The sequence below is a fragment of the Salvelinus namaycush genome, chromosome 6, assembly GCF_016432855.1.
Source record: "Salvelinus namaycush isolate Seneca chromosome 6, SaNama_1.0, whole genome shotgun sequence".
NCBI lineage: Eukaryota > Metazoa > Chordata > Actinopteri > Salmoniformes > Salmonidae > Salvelinus > Salvelinus namaycush.
Genome location: NC_052312.1, coordinates 51,710,581 through 51,736,068, shown reverse-complemented (window position 1 = coordinate 51,736,068; position 25,488 = coordinate 51,710,581). Strand labels below are relative to the sequence as shown.

The following is a 25,488-nucleotide window of genomic DNA, read 5'->3' as shown; positions in this document are numbered from 1 at the left end:
TGTTGGTGTTGTAGATTCAGGAGATATTCCTACCTGTTGGTGTTGTCAGAGATACAGGAGATATTCCTGCCTGTTGGTGTTGTAGAGATACAGGAGATATTCCTGCCTGTTGGTGTTGTAGAGATACAGGAGATATTCCTCCCTGTTGGTGTTGTAGATACAGGAGGCAGGATCAGAGAGGCCTGACACTTTCTTGTCTGGTGAGAAACTCTCTATTTTGTAACATGCAGTATGGGCTTTGTCCCAAATGGCACCGTGTTCCCTATGGGCCCTGGTCAAAAGTTGTGCACTATATAGGGAATAGGGCTCTGGTCAAAAGTAGTGCACTATATAGGGAATAGGGCCCTGGTCAAAAGTAGTGCACTATATAGGGAATAGGGCCCTGGTCTAAAGTAGTGCACTATATAGGGAATAGGGCCCTGGTCTAAAGTAGTGCACTATATAGGGAATATGTTACCATTTGGGCCTCCGACACAACAGTTTTGATAAGGATCTTGGCTGGGGTTCAGGATTGTCACGCAGGCTGCTGCCGACCAGAGTAGAGTCTCTCTCACACACACACACTGTCAGCCATGTGGCTCACAGATCACTGCTGCTGCCGACCAGAGTAGAGTCTCTCTCTCACTCACACAGTCAGTCAGCCATGTGGCTGACAGATCACTGCTGACCAGCGTAGTCTCTCTCTGTCAGTCAGTCAGCCACACAGTCAGTCAGTCAGCCACACAGTCAGTCAGTCAGCCACACAGTCAGTCAGTCAGCCACACAGTCAGTCAGTCAGCCACACAGTCAGTCAGTCAGTCATGTGGCTGACAGATCACTGCTGACCAGCGTAGTCTCTCTCTGTCAGTCAGTCAGCCACACAGTCAGTCAGTCAGCCACACAGTCAGTCAGTCAGTCATGTGGCTGACAGATCACTGCTGACCAGCGTAGTCTCTCTCTGTCAGTCAGTCAGCCACACAGTCAGTCAGTCAGCCACAGTCAGTCAGTCAGTCATGTGGCTGACAGATCACGGCTGCTGCAGCATGAACACAGAGCGGTCTCTTGTTACTTTTGAAACAATGAAGGTGGTTTTAAAGCCACAGTCGACGTGAGTTGATGAAATGTAGCCGTCCCCTGGGTTTTAACAAGTAGGCTATCACTAAATCCTATCTGAATGGGGTTACAGCTGTCTGATCTCACCTTTCCTTATTGTAGCAAGCTATGAACCTGCTGTGTTTTATTGTTGTAGGCGTCCCAGAGACGGACGGTTCTCTCAGAGCAGTACATCTTACAGAGTGTGACTTTAGACAGAGAACCTACCAGTAGTGGTGATGTCCCTGGTCCAGAGATGGACGGTTCTCTCAGAACAGTACATCTTACAGAGTGTGACTTTAGAGAGAGAACCTACCAGTGGTGATGTCCCTGGTCCAGAGACGGACGGTTCTCTCAGAGCAGTACATCTTACAGAGTGTGACTTTAGACAGAGAACCTACCAGTAGTGGTGATGTCCCTGGTCCAGAGACGGACGGTTCTCTCAGAACAGTACATCTTACAGAGTGTGACTTTAGACAGAGAACCTACCAGTGGTGATGTCCCTGGTCCAGAGACGGACGGTTCTCTCAGAGCAGGACATCTTACAGAGTGTGACTTTAGAGAGAGAACCTACCAGTAGTGGTGATGTCCCTGGTCCAGAGACGGACGGTTCTCTCAGAACAGTACATCTTACAGAGTGTGACTTTAGAGAGAGAACCTACCAGTGGTGATGTCCTCCTCAGCAACCCCTCTCGGATGTCGGAAGGAAAAACCACAAGTCCTTTTTCCAACGACAACAGATCCCGTTGTCGTGACTACCATTCCATTTAGTTACAGATGCATTTAGTAGGGCTCACAGAGACGGACGATGTGAGAGATGTTTATTCAGCCAGCATTGTCATGCAAGGAAGATGGTCCCATGGTGTGAAAAGAAAAGGAGGGTGGAATTGGAGGGTGGAATTAGAGTCAATGGAGAGTAAGAGGTGGTGCAGACAACCTCTGGATTTACAGTTCATTGTATCTGCTCTGTGCTTCACTGTGTTGTGTTGGGAGATTGAAACATCTTGTCACCCTCACTGTGTTGTTGGGAGATTGAAACATCTCGTCACCCTCACTGTGTTGTGGGGAGATTGAAACATCTCGTCACCCTCACTGTGTTGTTGGGAGATTGAAACATCTCGTCACCCTCACTGTGTTGTTGGGAGATTGAAACATCTCGTCACCCTCACTGTGTTGTTGGGAGATTGAAACATCTCGTCACCCTCACGGTGATGTGTTGGGAGATTGAAACATCTCGTCACCCTCACGGTGATGTGTTGGGAGATTGAAACATCTCGTCACCCTCACGGTGATGTGTTGGGAGATTGAAACATCTCGTCACCCTCACGGTGATGTGTTGGGAGATTGAAACATCTCGTCACCCTCACGGTGATGTGTTGGGAGATTGAAACATCTCGTCACCCTCACGGTGATGTGTTGGGAGATTGAAACATCTCGTCACCCTCACGGTGATGTGTTGGGAGATTGAAACATCTCGTCACCCTCACTGTGGTGTTGGGAGATTGAAACATCTCGTCACCCTCACTGTGTGGTGTTGGGAGATTGAAACATCTCGTCACCCTCACTGTGTGGTGTTGGGAGATTGAAACATCTCGTCACCCTCACTGTGTTGTGTTGGGAGATTGAAACATCTCGTCACCCTCACTGTGTTGTGTTGGGAGATTGAAACATCACCTCGTCACCCTCACTGTGTTGTGTTGGGAGATTGAAACATCATCTCGTCACCCTCACTGTGTTGTGTTGGGAGATTGAAACATCATCTCGTCACCCTCACTGTGGTGTTGGGAGATTGAAACATCTCGTCACCCTCACTGTGGTGTTGGGAGATTGAAACATCACCTTGTCACCCTCACTGTGTTGTGTTGGGAGATTGAAACATCACCTTGTCACCCTCACTGTGTTGTGTTGGGAGATTGAAACATCACCTTGTCACCCTCACTGTGTTGTGTTGGGAGATTGAAACATCACCTTGTCACCCTCACTGTGGTGTTGGGAGATTGAAACATCTCGTCACCCTCACTGTGGTGTTGGGAGATTGAAACATCTCGTCACCCTCACTGTGGTGTTGGGAGATTGAAACATCTCGTCACCCTCACTGTGGTGTTGGGAGATTGAAACATCTCGTCACCCTCACTGTGGTGTTGGGAGATTGAAACATCTCGTCACCCTCACTGTGGTGTTGGGAGATTGAAACATCTCGTCACCCTCACTGTGGTGTTGGGAGATTGAAACATCTCGTCACCCTCACTGTGGTGTTGGGAGATTGAAACATCTCGTCACCCTCACTGTGTTGTTAGGAGATTGAAACGTCACCCTCACTGTGCTGTGTTGCCAGTTGGTGGCATTTCTGTGGTGACTCTGTCTGTATGTGCTTTGCATGGCTGGACACAAAGCTGGCATTGAGGCACCCTCCTCCTCTTCCAGCTCTCTCTCTCTCTCTCGTTTCAGATTCAGATGCAAATTGAGACTCTCAACCTCTGGAGCAGGAACTGGGCCTGCTTCCCAAATGGCACCCTATTCCCTATATAGTGCACTACTTTAGACCAGGGCCCATATATCTCTGGTCAAATGTAGTGCACTATGTAGGGAATAGGGTCCCATTTGGGACGTATACTATGTTATTACCATAGTTGACTCGCTACTGCTTCCTGACTCTGTCCCTGTTCCCTTTGTTTCTGAGAAGACAGACCAGACTATAGGACCTTTTGATGGCATCTGTTTGTTTCTGATTTACATAAATAAAAGGTTAAAGATATATTTTTTTAACTTGGCAAGTCGGTTAAGAATTAGTTCTCCAAACCCTCCTCTAACCCGGACGACGCTGGGCCAATTGTGCGCTGCCCTATAGGACACCAGATCACGGCCGGTTGTGATACAGCCCAGGATCGAACCAGGGTCTGTAGTGATGCCTCTAGCACTGAGATGCAGTGCCTTAGACAGCTGCGTCACTCGAGAGCTGAAAAGACAGACCAGACAATTAGAACCCTGTGATGTCATCTGTCTGTGCTCAGCCATTCACTTTTAATTGATTAGAACCCTGTGATGTCATCTGTCTGTGCTCAGCCATTCACTTTTAATTGATTAGAACCCTGTGATGGCATTTGTCTGTGCTCAGCCATTCACTTTTAATTGATTAGAACCCTGTGATGGCATTTGTCTGTGCTCAGCCATTCACTTTTAATCGATTAGAACCCTGTGATGGCATCTGTCTGTGCTCAGCCATTCACTTTTAATTGATTAGAACCCTGTGATGGCATCTGTCTGTGCTCAGCCATCCACTTTTAATTGATTAGAACCCTGTGATGGCATCTGTCTGTGCTCAGCCATTCACTTTTAATCGATTAGAACCCTGTGATGGCATCTGTCTGTGCTCAGCCATTCACTTTTAATCGATTAGAACCCTGTGATGGCATCTGTCTGTGCTCAGCCATTCACTTTTAATTGATTAGAACCCTGCGATGGCATCTGTCTGTGCTCAGCCATGCACTTTTAATTGATTAGAACCCGAGAATAATTAACTTTAGATTGGAGCCGTATGGCTCCTGAGGCCGTATGGCTCCTGAGGCCGTATGGCTCCTGAGGCCTTAAGGGTTTAAAGTAAAGCAGGTGAAGAGAGGACAGAGAAGTCCTACAACACTGTAAAGATGACTCCCAAATGGTACCCTATTTCATGGCCTATATAGTAGAGGTCGACCAATTTAATCGGAATGGCCGATTAATTAGGGCCGATTTCAAGTTTTATAACAATATATTTTTTTACACCTTTATTTAACTAGGCAAGTCAGTTAAGAACACTTTCTTATTTTCAATGACGGCCTAGGAACGGTGGGTTAACTGCCTTGTTCAGGGGCAGACCGACAGATTTTTACCTTGTCAGCTCGGGGATTCGTTTTTGCAACCTTCCGGTTACTAGTCCAACGCTCTAACCACCTGCCTTACATTGCACTCCACGAGGAGCCTGCGTGGCAGGCTGACTACCTGTTACGCGAGGGCAGCAAGAAGCCAAGGTAAGTTGCTAGCTAGCATTAAACTTATAAAAGACAATCAATCTTCACATAATCACTAGTTAACTACACATGGTTGATGATATTACTAGTTTATCTAGCGTGTCCTGCATTGCATATAATCGATGCGGTGCCTGTTAATTTCTCATCGAATCACAGCCTACTTCAACTTCGCCAAACGGTTGATGATTTAACACTGTCGTTGCACCAAACCTAACCATAAACATCAATTACTTTCTTTAAAATCAATACACAAGTATATATTTTTAAACCTGCATATTTAGTTAATATTGCCTTCTAACATGAATTTCTTATAATTACGGAAATTGTGTCACTTCTCTTGCATTCCGTGCAAGCAGTCAGGGTATATGCAGCAGTTTGGGCCGCCTGGCTCGTTGCGAACTGTGTGAAGTCCATTTATTCCTAACAAAGACCGTAATTAATTTGCCAGAATTGTACATAATTATGACATAACATTGAAGGTTGTACAATGTAACAGCAATATTTAGATTTAGGGATGCCACCCGTTAGATAAAATACGGAACGGTTCCGTATTTCACTGAAAGAATAAATGTTTTGTTTTCGAAATGATAGTTTCCGGATTCGACCATATTAATGACCTAAGGCTCATATTTCTGTGTGTTATTATGTTATAATTAAGCTATGATTTGATAGAGCAGTCTGACTGAGCGACGGTAGGCAGCAGCAGGCTCGTACGCATTCATTCAAACAGCACTTTCGTGCGTTTTGCCAGCAGCTCTTCGCAATGCTTCAAGCATTGAGCTGTTTATGACTTCAAGCCTATCAACTCCCGAGATTAGGCTGGTGTAACCAATGTGAAATGGCTAGCTAGTTAGCGGGGTGCGCGCTAACAGCGTTTCAATCGGTGACGTCGCTCGTTCTGAGACTTGGAGTAGTTGTTCCCCTTGCTCTGCAAGGGCCGCGGCTTTTGTGGAGCGATGGGTAACGATGCTTCGAGGGTGGCTGTTGTCGATGTGTTCCTGGTTCGCGCCCAGGTAGGGGCGAGGAGAGGGATGGAAGCTATTCTGTTACACTGGCAATACTAAAGTGCCTATAAGAACATCCAATAGTCAAAGGTACAGTGGGGCAAAAAAGTATTTAGTCAGCCACCAATTGTGCAAGTTCTCCCACTTAAAAAGATGAGAGAGGCCTGTAATTTTCATCATATGTACACTTCAACTATGCCCGACAAAATGAGAAAAAAAAATCAAGAAAATCACATTGTAGGATTTTTAATGAAATTATTTGCAAATTATGGTGGAAAATAAGTATTTGGTCAATAACAAAAGTTTATCTCAATACTTTGTTATGTACCCTTTGTTGGCAATGACAGAGGTCAAACATTTTCTGTCAGTCTTCACAAGGTTTTCACACACTGTTGCTGGTATTTTGGCCCATTCCTCCATGCAGATCTCCTCTAGAGCAGTGATGTTTTGGGGCTGTTGCTGGGCAACACGGACTTTCAACTCCCTCCAAAGATCTTTGGGGTTGAGATCTGGAGAATGGCTAGGCCACTCCAGGACCTTGAAATGCTTCTTACGAAGCCACTCCTTCGTTGCCCGGGCGGTGTGTTTGGGATCATTGTCATGCTGAAAGACCCAGCCACGTTTCGTGGTTGGACTAGTAACCGAAAGGTTGCTGGATAGAATCCCAGAGCTGACAATGTAAAATTCTGTTCTGCCCCTGAACAAGGCAGTTAACCCACTGTTCCCCCGTTATTGTAAATACGAATTTGTTCTAAACTGACTTGCCTAGTTAAGTCATTGGGTTAACTAGCAAGAAATGTGAATCGCTTTGCTAGCGGTGCTTAACTTGAACGACTGTTATCCAGTTAGCATATCTCTTGCGTTCGTAAATTCACTCTGGCTATCTACTCTGATTTCAGAGCACTCTGTGGCAGAATAACTGATGGATTTATGAATGTGCAACACCCGCTGAGTATGACCGGTGTCGGTAAATGTCTGCCCCCCCCCAAAAAATATTTAATTGTTGCCAGCAGCACAGTTAGTCACCAATGCTCTGGATAACATGAATACAGCCTAACCAGCTCTGCTAGGGTAAGTAAAATGGTCAGAGTGAGGTATTCTCTCATGTGTCGAAGTAGCTAGCCAACTTTAGCCAGTTAGCTTGGGTGCTTGACTGCCGTTGTGAAAAATCTCGGATCAACCCTACTCCTCGGCCAGAACGTCCAGGGTCTATAGTGTCAATCAAATGTATTTGGCATCGATCAAATGGGAAGGCAGGCAAGTTCTCATTCAGTTGTCAAAACGTGGGTTGGGACAAACATTTTAATTTGCAGGCAAGCTGCAGAAGGACGAGCAGGCGACTATTTCCCCGTCGTTTATCAGTGCCATTTTGACGGCCAGGTAGCTGAACATTTTGAGAGGGTTTGTGTTTATGTTTCCTCGTTAGATTGTATGTAGCTCTTCTCATCTTGTTCTGCATTAGTTATTGATCTTGTTGATGTGTATAACTGAGGGAGAGAGAGAGAGATCCTACCTTTTTTCATGGTTGTTTGATCAACAGGACTGTAAAGTTCCCAAATGTAAGAGGACTCCCGTGGTATTTACAGAAATCCATTCAGGTGTATTTTGTGGCTTTTGGCGAATGCTTACTAATGATCTAAAGTCACGCTGTTGCTACTGTCTGTAAACACACAGTCCAGTTCAAAGTGAGTGATTCCAGGCCTGTGTACAAATGGCTTGTTTACATAAAGGTCTACTGTAGCTCTGATTGGCTCTGCTGCACCGGTCTGCATAGACTCTGGTCCTGGACAAGACAGTGGTTTTTATCAGGGGTTTATTTACTGCAGTGTCTATTAATTGTCCAAACGCACGGCAGCTTTCCCGCTTTATATTGCTATAGAATTTTTACAAATGTTTTACTCTGTCATTCCCAAACATTACATGAATTTATGAAAATGTGAAAATGACCAAATCTAAGTGCTCGCTTGTCAATTTATTTTTATTTTTTAAAGTGTCATTCTTCCAGGGATGTATAGGAACAGATTTGAATGAGATTTCATGTTGCTAAACACTGTCAGTTCCACTTTAAGTAGTGTACAGTATCTTTAGGCCCTCCTCTGTCTACCTGCCTGGCTCCCTGCCTGCACTAAATCTCTGGCAGATTGTGAGGTCATCGTGTTTCAAGGCCTGTCGCCCGTCTTGGGCCGGCCCGTTAATTTAACCTCCCTCCTCCTAATCTTCTGGTGCCGCTCGAGGTGAGAGACTCTTAGCTAATTACTGTTAATCTAGTACACCACCTGCCTCGTCCCGCTCCTCCGCTGACCCCCTCTCTGATCATTCCTCGACTGCCCCTCCTGGCGCTCTACTTGCCCCGCTACACTCTTGCCCCTCCCTGCTCTGCTGCACCCCTCCTACTTGACCCCTCCCGTGCGTCTTTATGGCCTGTAGACACTGAGGGTTTTTGTCTTTAAGCCCCTGGACAGAAACAGCTGTGCTGAAATGACAGGCTTCTGTGCACAACATTTCAGAAATAATTGGTCAGAAGTTTAAGTGGGGGTGGGTGGGTGGGTTGGTTGGGGGGGGGGGGGGGGGGGGGGGGGTGTGCTTGCATGCAAGTGTGTGATTGTGTGGAGCAATTGGTTCCATATAGACTTGTCTTAGAGCCATTTGAGGGTAAACAAACCCACTAGTTGTTGTGATGAAAGGGGAACAGAGTTCCTATCCTGTAGTCTGCTACTCTAGTTGTTGTGATGAAAGGGGAACAGAGTTTCTATCCTGTAGTCTGCTACTCTAGTTGTTATGATGAAAGGGGAACAGAGTTCCTATCCTGTAGTCTGCTACTCTAGTTGTTATGATGAAAGGGGAACAGAGTTTCTATCCTGTAGTCTGCTACTCTAGTTATGATGAAAGGGGAACAGAGTTTCTATCCTGTAGTCTGCTACTCTAGTTGTTATGATGAAAGGGGAACAGAGTTCCTATCCTGTAGTCTGCTACTCTAGTTGTTATGATGAAAGGGGAACAGAGTTTCTATCCTGTAGTCTGCTACTCTAGTTGTTATGATGAAAGGGGAACAGAGTTCCTATCCTGTAGTCTGCTACTCTAGTTGTTATGATGAAAGGGGAACAGAGTTTCTATCCTGTAGTCTGCTACTCTAGTTGTTATGATGAAAGGGGAACAGAGTTCCTATCCTGTAGTCTGCTACTCTAGTTGTTGTGATGAAAGGGGAACAGAGTTCCTATCCTGTAGTCTGCTACTCTAGTTGTTGTGATGAAAGGGGAACAGAGTTCCTATCCTGTAGTCTGCTACTCTAGTTGTTGTGATGAAAGGGGAACAGAGTTTCTATCCTGTAGTCTGCTACTCTAGTTGTTGTGATGAAAGGGGAACAGAGTTTCTATCCTGTAGTCTGCTACTCTAGTTATGATGAAAGGGGAACAGAGTTTCTATCCTGTAGTCTGCTACTCTAGTTGTTATGATGAAAGGGGAACAGAGTTTCTATCCTGTAGTCTGCTACTCTAGTTATGATGATGAAAGGGGAACAGAGTTTCTATCCTGTAGTCTGCTACTCTAGTTGTTGTGATGAAAGGGGAACAGAGTTCCTATCCTGTAGTCTGCTACTCTAGTTGTTGTGATGAAAGGGGAACAGAGTTCCTATCCTGTAGTCTGCTACTCTAGTTGTTGTGATGAAAGGGGAACAGAGTTTCTATCCTGTAGTCTGCTACTCTAGTTGTTGTGATGAAAGGGGAACAGAGTTTCTATCCTGTAGTCTGCTACTCTAGTTGTTGTGATGAAAGGGGAACAGAGTTCCTATCCTGTAGTCTGCTACTCTAGTTGTTGTGATGAAAGGGGAACAGAGTTTCTATCCTGTAGTCTGCTACTCTAGTTGTGATGAAAGGGGAACAGAGTTCCTATCCTGTAGTCTGCTACTCTAGTTGTTGTGATGAAAGGGGAACAGAGTTTCTATCCTGTAGTCTGCTACTCTAGTTGTTGTGATGAAAGGGGAACAGAGTTTCTATCCTGCGGCCAGAACAAGCTAGTCTTGAGGATTACTCACTGCTGACAAACTGGCCACGGAGCAGGTTCAGACGTGTTGTGTGGTAGAGCTCTGACATCCCTCTGACAAATACCGGAACACAGGAAGTCTCTCTCATACAGGACAATAATCTATACTACCTCCTGAAGTGTACACTCCTTCACTATATCCCACAAAATGTAAAAGCATTGGATTGGTTGAGCTGTGCTAGAGGGAGTTTCATTCTCTTTTCTATTGAATGCTATTTGAGGTTATTGAGACGCACCCAGGGGAGGGGCGGAGGGGGGAGGGAAGAGAGGAGGGGGGGGGGGGGGGGGGGGGGGCAGAGATGAGAGGGGGCTGTGAGCTGACGTTGAGTTGCCAGGTGCCAGTCCACGCAATCTAAAACACTATTTGAATAATGTTCTGTCCTGCTCTAGGGGCTGGTGGGAAAAAGTCAGTCAGTCACACGAACACACTGGTGCACAAGGTTGAATGAATTTGATGAGTAAATATCTTGGTGATTCCTCTGTATAATGGGGCTGTTGTTTGTTGGCAGGGAGAGACCTCTGGGTGCTCATTCTGGGAAAGAATCCGGCGGAGCACCAGATGGGAATTCCTGAATTCAAATATGTTGGGAACATGCATGGAAACGAGGTAAGCTCATCATGGAAGCGCCGACACACACACACACACACACACACACACACACACACACAGAGAGAAAATATTTGGTGTAGAAGCATTAAGTAATTTTACAAGTGTTTCTGGTCAGCTGTCCAAGCCTTCTTCACCATTCCTGTTCACTAAAGCCCCCCCCCCCCCCCCCCCCCCCCCCCCCCCCCCCCCCCCCCCCCCAAAGAGAGGAGATGAAACTGTTCACTAAAGCCCCCCCCCCCCCCCCAAAGAGAGGAGATGAAACTGTGCACTAAAGCCCCCCCCCCCCCCAAAGAGAGGAGATGAAACTGTTCACTAAAGCCCCCCCCCCAGAGGAGAGAGGATATAGATGGTACTAGTCAGTGGTTTCCTCTTTCTTTACCAAACAGGAAATCAAATGAATGTAGACGAGGGGCCTCCCTCTCATATCAAACAAAAACAACTCAGCCTTGCATGTCCTCCGCTTTCCTTTGGCCTTGCTAAATGTGGAAGCAGGGGTGGGCTGCTGTGGACACACACACTGTGGGATTAGGGTTCTGTGGAGATGGATGGAGAGGTCCTTAAATAGAGATGTTTCATCGTCATGTCTGGAGGGACATGCCGTGTGTGTGTGTTCGTGTGTGTGTGTCCGTCCTTCAGTCCGTGGCCTGTGGGAAAGAGAGGGCGGGGGCTGGGACCACAAAGAGTTGTAGAAGCTGAGGGCTCTGGGGCCTGGAGGGCCACAGAGGAGGAGCAGCTGACTGTGACCCCAGCAGGAGGAGGTTGAAGAGGGACTCACACTGGTCCCCCCCCCCTCCCCCTTCTTGATCTCCAGTCTTTCTCCCCTCCCTATTGCCCTCCATTCCTCCACTCTGGTTCCCTCGGTCTCCTCCTGTCTGGTTTCCCCCGGGGTTCCATTGTAAGTCCCATTCCTCCTCCAGGGGTCTGAATAAATCCCTCTTCGCAGGAGATAGCGACACCACTCTACTCTCGGACACGAAAATCTGATGAAGATAAATGGGGTTGAGAAGACTCCGGTCCAACGCACAGCAGATATACACACATGGAGAGAGCTGCTCTTCAGCATTACTGTAGTAAACAAACACTAACAGGCTTCATTAGTCATAAGATAAACAACTACGTATCATGTTTTCTTAAACATAAAACGTGTTCATAATTTACTTCATTGTCCCCATAGGAAAATGTGTTTTTACGGTCAATTTATATACAGTACCAGTCAAAAGTTTGGACACACCTACTCATTCATTTTCTTCATTGTAGAATAATAGTGAAGACATCAAAACTATGAAATAATACACACATAGTTGAGAGAATGCCAAGAATGTGCAAAGCGTGTGCAAAGAGTGGCTACTTTGAAGAATATGGAAAGAATATATATATTTTGATTTTTTTAATCAAAATTTATTTCAGATTCTTCAAAGTAGCCACTCTTTGCCTTGATGACAGCTTTGCACATTCTTGGCATTCTCTCAACTATGTGTGTGTTATTTCATAGTTTTGATGTCTTCACTATTATTCTACAATGTAGAAAATGGTAAAAAGAGAGGGTCACAGTGATTCTGGGTAGTCTGAAACAAATCTACTGTGAAACTAAAGTGTACACCTCACACACATGGTTATGGGCTTAACAAAAGACACCTGTACCATGTCACATTTCAACTCTGACATTTTGAGTTAGCATCCCAATATTTTACTTTATATACATCACAGAAGATTGAAATATAACTGCTTGACATAGAAACATCAGATTTTACTTTTTTCTTGTTTATGAATTATGAAATTATGAAAAATATTAAAAACATTCTCGGTAGTCTAGAGGGTAATTTGGTAATTTGATTGCAGGAAAGGGTTTTAAAAGGTATGTACAGGTTTTCCTGTTTGTCAGCTTGAAAGACACCATCTTGAAATGTGTCAGTTGGAAGGGAATGAACTGTTTTATCTCTGTTGCACCATCCTGGAGTTCCACCTGTGAACGCCCAGTCAGAAGCTTCCTTCAGAACAGTGATGGCCGATCTCAACCGCAAAGAGACAATATGGGTGGATGTTTTTGATCCAGCACAGCAGTAACACACCTGATTCAGATTATTGGCTTATCCTAGTCTTTTACTTAAAGGGATATTTCGGGATTTTGGCATTGATGCCCTTTATCTACTTTCTCCAGAGTCAGAAGAACTTGTGGACACAATTTTTATGTCTCAGCGTGCAGTTTGAAGGAAGTTGCTAACAAGCGCTAGTGCAGTTGCTAACAAGCGCTAGTGCAGTTGCTAACAAGCGCTAGTGCAGTTGCTAACAAGCGCTAGTGCAGTTGCTAACAAGCGCTAGTGCAGTTGCTAACTAGCGTTAGTTAGCGCAATGACTGGTAACACTAGTTAGCATTTGCTTGAAAAACTACATCTAACTTCTTTAAAATACTGGACATCAACGAGTCCATCTGACTCTGGGGAGGGCCTCGTTGCTAAAATGCCCGAAGTATCCCTTTAAGACTGATTAGTTAAATCAGGTCAGGTGTGTTACTGCTTGGTTGGGACAAAAGCCTGCAACCACACCACTACACCTGCAGATAGAAATGGTTGACCCTTACTTTAGTGAGACGGAATGGAAAATGGAGGGTGTGGACTTGTGAGAAAATGGAGGGTGTGGACTTGCAATAAGTGGTAATAAGACGTATTGTAAATAGACGTGACTCTGAGGAGTCTGCTGCTAGAAGACTTAAAGGCCCTAAGACAGCTAACGGTACTATGACTCTGAGACTGAGATGCCCCAAGACAGCTAGTGGTGGTGGTGGTAGTAGACTGAGAGGCCCCAAGACAGCTAGTGGTGGTGGTGGTAGACTGAGATGCCCCAAGACAGCTAGTGGTGGTGGTGGTAGTAGACTGAGAGGCCCCAAGACAGCTAGTGGTGGTGGTGGTAGACTGAGAGGCCCCAAGACAGCTAGTGGTGGTGGTGGTAGACTGAGAGGCCCCAAGACAGCTAGTGGTGGTGGTAGTAGACTGAGAGGCCCCAAGACAGCTAACGGTACTATGACTCAGAGACTGAGATGCCCCAAGACAGCTAGTGGTGGTGGTGGTAGTAGACTGAGAGGCCCCAAGACAGCTAGTGGTGGTGGTGGTAGTAGACTGAGAGGCCCCAAGACAGCTAGTGGTGGTGGTAGTAGACTGAGAGGCCCCAAGACAGCTAGTCGTGGTGGTAGTAGACTGAGAGGCCCCAAGACAGCTAGTCGTGGTGGTAGTAGACTGAGAGGCCCCAAGACAGCTAGTGGTGGTGGTGGTAGACTGAGAGCCCCAAGACAGCTAGTGGTGGTGGTGGTAGACTGAGAGCCCCAAGACAGCTAGTGGTGGTGGTAGACTGAGATGCCCCAAGACAGCTAGTGGTGGAAGAAGGGTCGTACTGTACAGATGTTGTAGAGAATGAACCTAAAGGAGCGAGTCGCTGCTTTGATGTTTGCAGATGTTGACTGGAATTTTGTCCAGGGTTACGCTATGGTTGTTTACGCTCTGGGAGGGGGACACCGTAGAGTTGTCAACCGGGATGGAGAGGTCTTGGAGCGGGCATGCCTTCCCCGCGAGGAAGAGCAGCTCCGTCTTGTTGAGCTTGAGGTAGTGGGCCGACATCCAAACTGAGATGTGTGTCTGGCACGCAGAGATGTGTGTCTGGCACGCAGAGATGTGTGTCTGGCACGCAGAGATGTGTGTCTGGCACGCAGAGATGTGTGTCTGGCACGCAGAGATGCGTGACGCCACCTGGGTGTCAGAAGGAGAAGAGTAGCTGAGTGTCATCCGCATAGCAGTGATAGGAGAGACCATGTGAGGATATGAGGGAACAGAGTGACTTGGTTTATAGAGAGAAGAGGAGAGGGCCTAAAACTCAACCCTAAACCTAGAACAAATGGCACCCTATTTCTCTTTTATGGTGCACTATTTTGTTTTTTTAAACCAAATCCCTATCAAAAGTAGTGCACTAAATGGGGAATAGGGTGCTATTTGGGACGCATGAAGCCAGTAGACACAGCTAGCACACTGTGACCGACGGCTTCTTTTTCCACTTCCATCTTAAATTATGTCGCTTCACGTCTGGCTGAGGGAAAAACACGGCTGTTAGAACAAGCTGTTAGCAAGGTATAAAGACTGTTGTGAATATTCTCTCTCTCTCAGTAGCAGTATTTCTATTTTTACTCTCTCAACTTTGCAACTTTATGAGGCGAGTCGGTGCTGCTTGGTTTGATTTCTGATGGTTTTATGAGGAGCGTGGCTGTGCCAGAGGTGGTTCTGAACCCTGGTGTTAGAGCCGCCCTAGGGCTGTCAACAGTTTAGGGGAGGGGTGGTTAGAGCCGCCCTAGGGCTGTCAACAGTTTAGGGGAGGGGTGGTTAGAGCCGCCCTAGGGCTGTCAACAGTTTAGGGGAGGGGTGGTTAGCCGCCCTAGGGCTGTCAACAGTTTAGGGGAGGGGTGGTTAGCCGCCCTAGGGCTGTCAACAGTTTAGGGGAGGGGTGGGTAGAGACGCCCTAGGGCTGTCAACAGTTTAGGGGAGGGGTGGTTAGAGCCACCCTAGGGCTGTCAACAGTTTAGGGGAGGGGTGGTTAGAGCCGCCCTAGGGCTGTCAACAGTTTAGGGCAGGGGTGGTTAGAGCCGCCCTAGGGCTGTCAACAGTTTAGGGGAGGGGTGGTTAGAGCCACCCTAGGGCTGTCAACAGTTGAGGGGAGGGGTGGTTAGCCACCCTAAGGCTGTCAACAGTTTAGGGGAGGGGTGGTTAGAGCTACCCTAGGGCTGTCAACAGTTGAGGGGAGGGGTGGTTAGCCACCCTAGGGCTGTCAACAGTTGAGGGGAGGGGTGGTTAGCCACCCTAGGGCTGTCAACAGTTGAGGGGAGGGGTGGTTAGCCACCCTAGGGCTGTCAACAGTTGAGGGGAGGGGTGGTTAGCCACCCTAGGGCTGTCAACAGTTGAGGGGAGGGGTGGTTAGCCACCCTAGGGCTGTCAACAGTTGAGGGGAGGGGTGGTTAGCCACCCTAGGGCTGTCAACAGTTTGGAGGGGTGGTTAGCCACCCTAGGGCTGTCAACAGTTTGGAGGGGTGGTTAGCCGCCCTAGGGCTGTCAACAGTTTAGGGGAGGGGTGGTTAGAGCTACCCTAGGGCTGTCAACAGTTTAGGGGAGGGGTGGTTAGCCACCTTAGGGCTGTCAACAGTTTAGGGGAGGGGTGGTTAGAGCCGCCCTAGGGCTGTCAACAGTTTAGGGGAGGGGTGGTTAGAGCCGCCCTAGGGCTGTCAACAGTTTAGGGGAGGGGTGGTTAGAGCCACCCTAGGGCTGTCAACTAAACCCCCCTCCTCCATCCCCTCCAGGCTTCACTGTAAATAGACTTCCACATCCCAGCATGGATCAGTAGTCAGTCCCCAGGAGCAGCCTTAAGGATCGTCCCAAATAGCACCCTATCCACTATGTAGGGCACGACTGACCAGGACCCTGGGCTCTACTCTAAAGTAGTGCCCTGTAGAGGGAATAGGATGCTATTTTGGATGCAATATTACTGTAGCTCCCTCCTCTAAGCTGAATGGACATGGTTAAGAGATACCAGATGACACACACACACACACACCAGATGAGGGGGCCTTTCCTCTCATTTCCCCCCAGCTGGGATGTAGCAGAGCGGTGTCACGGCGATGTCACAGTGCCTCTACTTCACCTGGGGGCACACAGGACATGTTCTGCTGCTCTGAGGGGCACACACACACACACACACACACACACACACACACACACACACACACACACACACACATTCATTCATTTTCTCTCTGACTGTCCATTCAGAAGACTAGGCCTCAGGGCTAGCCGTGCTCCACTGTTGAAGTCTGAATATAATGGAGCATTATAGAATACCACAGTGCTCAGTGGACTGAGACACAATGGAACTACAATGTGCTGGAGATTAGGGATGGAACCATATGAATTCCATTGGCTCCGCTGATTCTAGTTCCGGAAGCTCTGCAGTTCTAGCCAGTGTTTTCTATTTGTGACAATCATCACTAACGGGAGTTAACCTTTCTGTGTGTTTGATCTTTGGACCAGTAGGTGAACTACTTCCTTCTCCTTGGCAGATTGAGTAGAAATGAAAAACTAATCGTGCTCTGTTTCTTCAAATGTTATTCAGCCTCTTCAAAACAGGCGACACTGCCCCCAAAACTGACATATTTGGCACAGAATCATTTGACTTATAGACTCATTTGACTATAGAGATGGGATGATGATGACTCATCTTCAATCACACATGCAGTACTTCCAGTAATAGTGTTCCATCCACAATGTCTTAGCAAATCAAGAACAGCTTGTATCGTGGTATTTTAACCTTGATCCAATGCCTCACCTGAGACTGAACCAAACTATTCACATCTCAGCTGTCTTCTAATGACTTTCTCTATGGCTCCTATCATGCATGTTATACTATTATATCACAGTCCAGTACACTCTGGTTTTGAAGTTTGCCCCATCTATCATTAACAGTTCAAATGTGTTGTCAGGAATGGGGCTCTGTCCACAGTTCTAACTACAGCTGACTCTCTGAGGCTCTTTTAAACTGTCTATTGCACGTGTAATGATGGTTTACTGCGTGTAATGATGGTTTACTGCGTGTAATGATGGTTTACCGCATCTATGGTGATTATGCTAATGATATAGAACAAACTGCACCCTATGATTGGAACTGTACTCTGTCTCTCTTCTGGTGTAAAACGTGGTGGCTTGGCAGAGATGGATGGTTCTAGACTGATCTGGATGGATGGTTCTAGACCGGTCTGGATGGATGGTTCTGGATGGATGGTTCTAGACCGGTCTGGATGGATGGTTCTAGACTGATCTGGATGGATGGTTCTAGACCGATCTGGATGGATGGTTCTAGACCGATCTGGGTGGATGGTTCTAGACCGATCTGGGTGGATGGTTCTAGACTGATCTGGATGGATGGTTCTAGACCGATCTGGATGGATGGTTCTAGACCGATCTGGATGGATGGTTCTAGACCGATCTGGATGGATGGTTCTAGACCGATCTGGATGGATGGTTCTAGACCGATCTGGGTGGATGGTTCTAGACCGATCTGGGTGGATGGTTCTAGACCGGGATGGAGGGATGGGTGGTGGGGTCTCAAGGGTTTTTAAGAGCCTACAGTTCAGTAGGGAAGGTCTCAGACAGTAGAATGTGGGTTCACCTGTAGGGAAGGTCTCAGACAGTAGAAAGTGGGTTCACCAGTAGGGAAGGTCTCAGACAGTAGAATGTGGGTTCACCTGTAGGGAAGGTCTCAGACAGTAGAATGTGGGTTCACCTGTAGGGAAGGTCTCAGACAGTAGAATGTGGGTTCTCCTGTAGGGAAGGTCTCAGACAGTAGAATGTGGGTTCACCTGTAGGGAAGGTCTCAGACAGTAGAATGTGGGTTCTCCTGTAGGGAAGGTCTCAGACAGTAGAATGTGGGTTCACCTGTAGGGAAGGTCTCAGACAGTAGAATGTGGGTTCACCTGTAGGGAAGGTCTCAGACAGTAGAATGTGGGTTCACCTGTAGGGAAGGTATCAGACAGTAGAATGTGGGTTCACCTGTAGGGAAGGTCTCAGACAGTAGAATGTGGGATCACCAGTAGGGAAGGTCTCAGACAGTAGAATGTGGGTTCACCTGTAGGGAAGGTCTCAGACAGTAGAATGTGGGTTCACCAGTAGGGAAGGTCTCAGACAGTAGAATGTGGGTTCACCTGTAGGGAAGGTCTCAGACAGTAGAATGTGGGTTCACCAGTAGGGAAGGTCTCAGACAGTAGAATGTGGGTTCACCTGTAGGGAAGGTCTCAGACAGTAGAATGTGGGTTCACCTGTAGGGAAGGTCTCAGACAGTAGAATGTGGGTTCACCTGTAGGGAAGGTCTCAGACAGTAGAATGTGGGTTCACCTGTAGGGAAGGTCTCAGACAGTAGAATGTGGGTTCACCAGTAGGGAAGGTCTCAGACAGTAGAATGTGGGTTCACCTGTAGGGAAGGTCTCAGACAGTAGAATGTGGGTTCACCTGTAGGGAAGGTATCAGACAGTAGAATGTGGGTTCACCTGTAGGGAAGGTCTCAGACAGTAGAATGTGGGTTCACCAGTAGGGAAGGTCTCAGACAGTAGAATGTGGGTTCACCTGTAGGGAAGGTCTCAGACAGTAGAATGTGGGTTCACCAGTAGGGAAGGTCTCAGACAGTAGAATGTGGGTTCACCTGTAGGGAAGGTCTCAGACAGTAGAATGTGGGTTCACCAGTAGGGAAGGTCTCAGACAGTAGAATGTGGGTTCACCTGTAGGGAAGGTCTCAGACAGTAGAATGTGGGTTCACCTGTAGGGAAGGTCTCAGACAGTAGAATGTGGGTTCACCTGTAGGGAAGGTCTCAGACAGTAGAATGTGGGTTCACCTGTAGGGAAGGTATCAGACAGTAGAATGTGGGTTCACCTGTAGGGAAGGTCTCAGACAGTAGAATGTGGGTTCACCTGTAGGGAAGGTCTCAGACAGTAGAATGTGGGTTCACCAGTAGGGAAGGTATCAGACAGTAGAATGTGGGTTCACCTGTAGGGAAGGTCTCAGACAGTAGAATGTGGGTTCACCTGTAGGGAAGGTCTCAGACAGTAGAATGTGGGTTCACCTGTAGGGAAGGTATCAGACAGTAGAATGTGGGTTCACCAGTAGGGAAGGTCTCAGACAGTAGAATGTGGGTTCACCTGTAGGGAAGGTCTCAGACAGTAGAATGTGGGTTCACCTGTAGGGAAGGTCTCAGACAGTAGAATGTGGGTTCACCTGTAGGGAAGGTCTCAGACAGTAGAATGTGGGTTCACCAGTAGGGAAGGTCTCAGACAGTAGAATGTGGGTTCACCTGTAGGGAAGGTCTCAGACAGTAGAATGTGGGTTCACCAGTAGGGAAGGTCTCAGACAGTAGAATGTGGGTTCACCTGTAGGGAAGGTCTCAGACAGTAGAATGTGGGTTCACCTGTAGGGAAGGTCTCAGACAGTAGAATGTGGGTTCACCAGTAGGGAAGGTCTCAGACAGTAGAATGTGGGTTCACCTGTAGGGAAGGTCTCGTTCTGACAATGTGTCTCAGTTCATTCAGTGTTTTATCTGCTGCAGACGTTCTGACAGTGTCTCTTTCAGTGTGTCTAGGGTTTGTTGACTACATTTTCTGAGACAGCATAAAGTATACCATTACCTAAAACACTGTTGTAACCATTGAATTAGAATACTAGAATCTTATGATGTCATTAAAGGTCAGATTGTCTACGTTCATGGTCTGTTTACATATATTTTATAGACTAATTATACAGACAATTGGTATAAAAGCTGTATAAAATGTATTTATAATTATATGACAATATTTTAGGTTGACAATAATTCTATTACAGAATTTCCGATATCGCATGCCTTTTTATTTTCTTCCCGTTCTGGAACTTTGAGGGTTTATGACATGGCTCTCTGGTAAGTCAATAGGATCTCTATGGTTGTAACTGTATCAATGCATCTCTTTTTTTAGGTGGCGGGCAGAGTTCTCCTGCTCCAGCTGATCGATCACCTGACCCGTGGTTACCTTAGCGACCCGCTGGTGACCCGCCTCCTGAACAGCACCCGCGTCCACATCCTGGTTTCTATGAACCCAGATGGCTTCGAGTCCTCCAGCAGAGACTGCATGTACTCCCAGGGGAGGTGAGATAGTGAGGAGCATCATGGGACTGCATGTACTCCCAGGGGAGGTGAGATAGTGAGGAGCATCATGGGACTGTATGTACTCCCAGGGGAGGTGAGATAGTGAGGAGCATCATGGGACTGCATGTACTCCCAGGGGAGGTGAGATAGTGAGGAGCATCATGGGACTGCATGTACTCCCAGGGGAGGTGAGATGGTGAGGAGCATCATGGGACTGCATGTACTCCCAGGGGAGGTGAGATAGTGAGGAGCATCATGGGACTGCATGTACTCCCAGGGGAGGTGAGATAGTGAGGAGCATCATGGGACTGTATGTACTCCCAGGGGAGGTGAGATAGTGAGGAGCATCATGGGACTGCATGTACTCCCAGGGGAGGTGAGCTAGTGAGGAGCATCATGGGACTGTATGTACTCCCAGGGGAGGTGAGATAGTGAGGAGCATCATGGGACTGCATGTACTCCCAGGGGAGGTGAGATAGTGAGGAGCATCATGGGACTGCATGTACTCCCAGGAGAGGTGAGATAGTGAGGAGCATCATGGGACTGCATGTACTCCCAGGGGAGGTGAGATAGTGAGGAGCATCATGGGACTGCATGTACTCCCAGGGGAGGTGAGATAGTGAGGAGCATCATGGGACTGCATGTACTCCCAGGGGAGGTGAGATAGTGAGGAGCATCATGGGACTGCATGTACTCCCAGGGGAGGTGAGATAGTGAGGAGCATCATGGGACTGCATGTACTCCCAGGGGAGGTGAGATAGTGAGGAGCATCATGGGACTGCATGTACTCCCAGGGGAGGTGAGATAGTGAGGAGCATCATGGGACTGCATGTACTCCCAGGGGAGGTGAGATAGTGAGGAGCATCATGGGACTGCATGTACTCCCAGGGGAGGTGAGATAGTGAGGAGCATCATGGGACTGCATGTACTCCCAGGGGAGGTGAGATAGTGAGGAGCATCATGGGACTGCATGTACTCCCAGGGGAGGTGAGATAGTGAGGAGCATCATGGGACTGCATGTACTCCCAGGGCAGGTGAGATAGTGAGGAGCATCATGGGACTGCATGTACTCCCAGGGCAGGTGAGATAGTGAGGAGCATCATGGGACTGCATGTACTCCCAGGGGAGGTGAGATAGTGAGGAGCATCATGGGACTGCATGTACTCCCAGGGGAGGTGAGATAGTGAGGAGCATCATGGGACTGCATGTACTCCCAGGGGAGGTGAGATAGTGAGGAGCATCATGGGACTGCATGTACTCCCAGGGGAGGTGAGATAGTGAGGAGCATCATGGGACTGCATGTACTCCCAGGGGAGGTGAGATAGTGAGGAGCATCATGGGACTGCATGTACTCCCAGGGGAGGTGAGATAGTGAGGAGCATCATGGGACTGCATGTACTCCCAGGGGAGGTGAGATAGTGAGGAGCATCAAGGGACTGCATGTACTCCCAGGGGAGGTGAGATAGTGAGGAGCATCATGGGACTGCATGTACTCCCAGGGGAGGTGAGATAGTGAGGAGCATCATGGGACTGCATGTACTCCCAGGGGAGGTGAGATAGTGAGGAGCATCATGGGACTGCATGTACTCCCAGGGGAGGTGAGATAGTGAGGAGCATCATGGGACTGCATGTACTCCCAGGGGAGGTGAGATAGTGAGGAGCATCATGGGACTGCATGTACTCCCAGGGGAGGTGAGATAGTGAGGAGCATCATGGGACTGCATGTACTCCCAGGGGAGGTGAGATAGTGAGGAGCATCATGGGACTGCATGTACTCCCAGGAGAGGTGAGATAGTGAGGAGCATCATGGGACTGCATGTACTCCCAGGAGAGGTGAGATAGTGAGGAGCATCATGGGACTGCATGTACTCCCAGGAGAGGTGAGATAGTGAGGAGCATCATGGGACTGCATGTACTCCCAGGGGAGGTGAGATAGTGAGGAGCATCAAGGGACTGCATGTACTCCCAGGGGAGGTGAGATAGTGAGGAACATCATGGGTTGTGTCTTACAGTCACCGTGGCTGGAGGAACATCATGGGTTGTGTCTTAGTCACCGTGGCTGGAGGAACATCATGGGTTGTGTCTTAGTCACCGTGGCTGGAGGGACATCATGGGTTGTGTCTTACAGTCACCGTGGCTGGAGGAACATCATGGGTTGTGTCTTAGTCACCGTGGCTGGAGGAACATCATGGGTTGTGTCTTACGGTCACCGTGGCTGGAGGAACATCATGGGTTGTGTCTTAGTCACCGTGGCTGGAGGAACATCATGGGTTGTGTCTTACAGTCACCATGGCTGGAGGAACATCATGGGTTGTGTCTTAAAGTCACCGTGGCTGGAGGGACATCATGGGTTGTGTCTTAAAGTCAACAAGATCAATCTGTCCCTTCTGACACTGTACAGTAACTTCAAAACCAACTCACAGCCTTGGTCCAGTCTGACTTGTGTTGTAGAACTTTACAATGTGTTTTGGCGAGAGTGAGTGAATACTTCATCTGACCTTCCTACTATGTGGTGCCACTAACCTTTCCAGACAAAGTGCCTCAGTGTCTGTTTCAGAGTATCATGTTGATCTCATAGATGCTCAGTCAGCATCTATAGCTCTGTCCATGGATTTAACAGTGGTTACATTTCTCCAGACCCATCCTACAGCTGTTTACCTAAACAAGTGGCGGGGTGGACGCTTTGTTGTTTTCTTCAAATCCCAGATTTCCCCTTTAAAAAAAATGTAGTTTCAGAGTTCTACTGTGTCTAGATAGAGTTGTGGCAGTGAGACTTAAGAGGATCGTTGGATGGAGTGGATGGAGTGGCTGGATGGAGTGGCTGGAGGAATGGAGTGGCTGGAGGAATGGAGTGGCTGGATGGATGGAGTGGCTGGATGGATGGAGTGGCTGGATGGATGGAGTGGCCTGTTGTGTTGCTCAGTAGACCAGAACATGACAGCTGTAGGATGGTTCAGGGTGTAAACAACAGAATGGTTACTGAGACCCCAGTGAGTCATCAGCTGTAGGAGGGTTCAGGGTGTAAACAACAGAATGGTTACTGAGACCCCAGTGAGTCATCAGCTGTAGGAGGGTTCAGGATGTAAACAGCAGAATGGTTACTGAGACCCCAGTGAGTCATCAGCTGTAGGAGGGTTCAGGGTGTAAACAACAGAATGGTTACTGAGACCCCAGTGAGTCATCAGCTGTAGGATGGTTCAGGATGTAAACAACAGAATGGTTACTGAGACCCCAGTGAGTCATCAGCTGTAGGATGGTTCAGGATGTAAACAACAGAATGGTTACTGAGACCCCAGTGAGTCATCAGCTGTAGGAGGGTTCAGGATGTAAACAACAGAATGGTTACTGAGACCCCAGTGAGTCATCAGCTGTAGGAGGGTTCAGGATGTAAACAGCAGAATGGTTACTGAGACCCCAGTGAGTCATCAGCTGTAGGATGGTTCAGGATGTAAACAACAGAATGGTTACTGAGACCCCAGTGAGTCATCAGCTGTAGGATGGTTCAGGGTGTAAACAGCAGAATGGTTACTGAGACCCCAGTGAGTCATCAGCTGTAGGATGGTTCAGGATGTAAACAACAGAATGGTTACTGAGACCCCAGTGAGTCATCAGCTGTAGGAGGGTTCAGGATGTAAACAACAGAATGGTTACTGAGACCCCAGTGAGTCATCAGCTGTAGGAGGGTTCAGGATGTAAACAGCAGAATGGTTACTGAGACCCCAGTGAGTCATCAGCTGTAGGATGGTTCAGGGTGTAAACAGCAGAATGGTTACTGAGACACCAGTGAGTCTCTGACCTGTTTTGGCCCGCTACATAGGGAATAGGGTTCCGTTGGCCCGCGACATAGGGAATAGGGTTCCGTTGGCCCGCGACATAGGGAATAGGGTTCCGTTGGCCCGCGACATAGGGAATAGGGTTCCGTTGGCCCGCGACATAGGGAATAGGGTTCCGTTGGCCCGCGACATAGGGAATAGGGTTCCGTTGGCCCGCTACATAGGGAATAGGGTTCCGTTGGCCCGCTAGATAGGGTTCCGTTGGCCCGCTACATAGGGAATAGGGTTCTATTTGGGAGGGAGGCAGTGACGGTCACACCCATTAACAGATCCTGGAGTTTTATCTGAGCTGTTTGTAGACACAACACCTCTACATCACTCTGATGTGGGCGAGTGGCAGGAAGCCACGGCCTGAAAACAAACTCTCTCTCGCTCTGTCTCCTCTCTCACACACAAACACTCTTTCACTCACACACACAGATCCCATTCCCTGGCAGTGGAGTCCCCCCCGGATGGGACAGGACACACACACACACACACACACACACAGATTCCATTCCCTGGCAGTGGATCCCCCCCCCAGCCCCCCCCCCCCCCAGCCCCACACCCAGCCCCAAACAGTGACACACTCACATCGACTCACACAGATGTTATTCCCATTCCATGGGAATCCCATTCCTCCCCGGATGGGACAGGACACGGACACACACACACACACACACACACACACACACACACACACACACACACAGATCCCATTCCCTGGCAGTGGATTCCTCCCCAGATGGGACAGGACACGGACACCCACACTCTGACTCTAACACAGTCATCCCAGCCCCATACAGTGGAAAAAACTCTCACCTACTCGTCACCATAACAACTTGAAACAGGGAATGGTTCTTAGAACAACAGAGACGTCTGCCTTCCGGGGAAAAAAATATTATGAAGCAACAATACAATAACGCAACAAGTTGGTTTTCCAACGTTTTAGTGACTGGAAGAGATGACGGGAACGACTTCCTGGAACTAAATGACTCGTCATGTTTTTGTTGTAATGTGGCTTAGATCAGTGTTCACCAGTTTAACTGAAACCACTGGCGTTGAACACAACCTGTTTGGTGGTAGATCTGTCTGCACTGACCTGTTTGGTGGTAGATCTGTCTGCACTGACCTGTTTGGTGGTAGATCTGTCTTCACTGATCTGTTTGGTGGTAAATATCTGTCTGCACTGACCTGTTTGGTGGTAGATCTGTCTGCACTGACCTGTTTGGTGGTAGATCTGTCTGCACTGACCTGTTTG

At 48.0% G+C, this 25,488-nt stretch overlaps 1 protein-coding gene across 2 annotated transcripts in view; it reads left to right on the top strand.

Moving 5' to 3' along the window:
* cpm (carboxypeptidase M) overlaps positions 1-25,488 on the top strand; it is a 103,278-nt gene that overhangs the window by 12,846 nt on the left and 64,944 nt on the right. For both annotated transcript variants that reach the window (XM_038996801.1, XM_038996800.1), the window contains exons 3-4: positions 10,630-10,727; positions 20,246-20,415. In XM_038996801.1, coding sequence (XP_038852729.1) covers positions 10,630-10,727; positions 20,246-20,415 — 268 coding nt within the window. The remainder of the gene's footprint in view (positions 1-10,629; positions 10,728-20,245; positions 20,416-25,488) is intronic.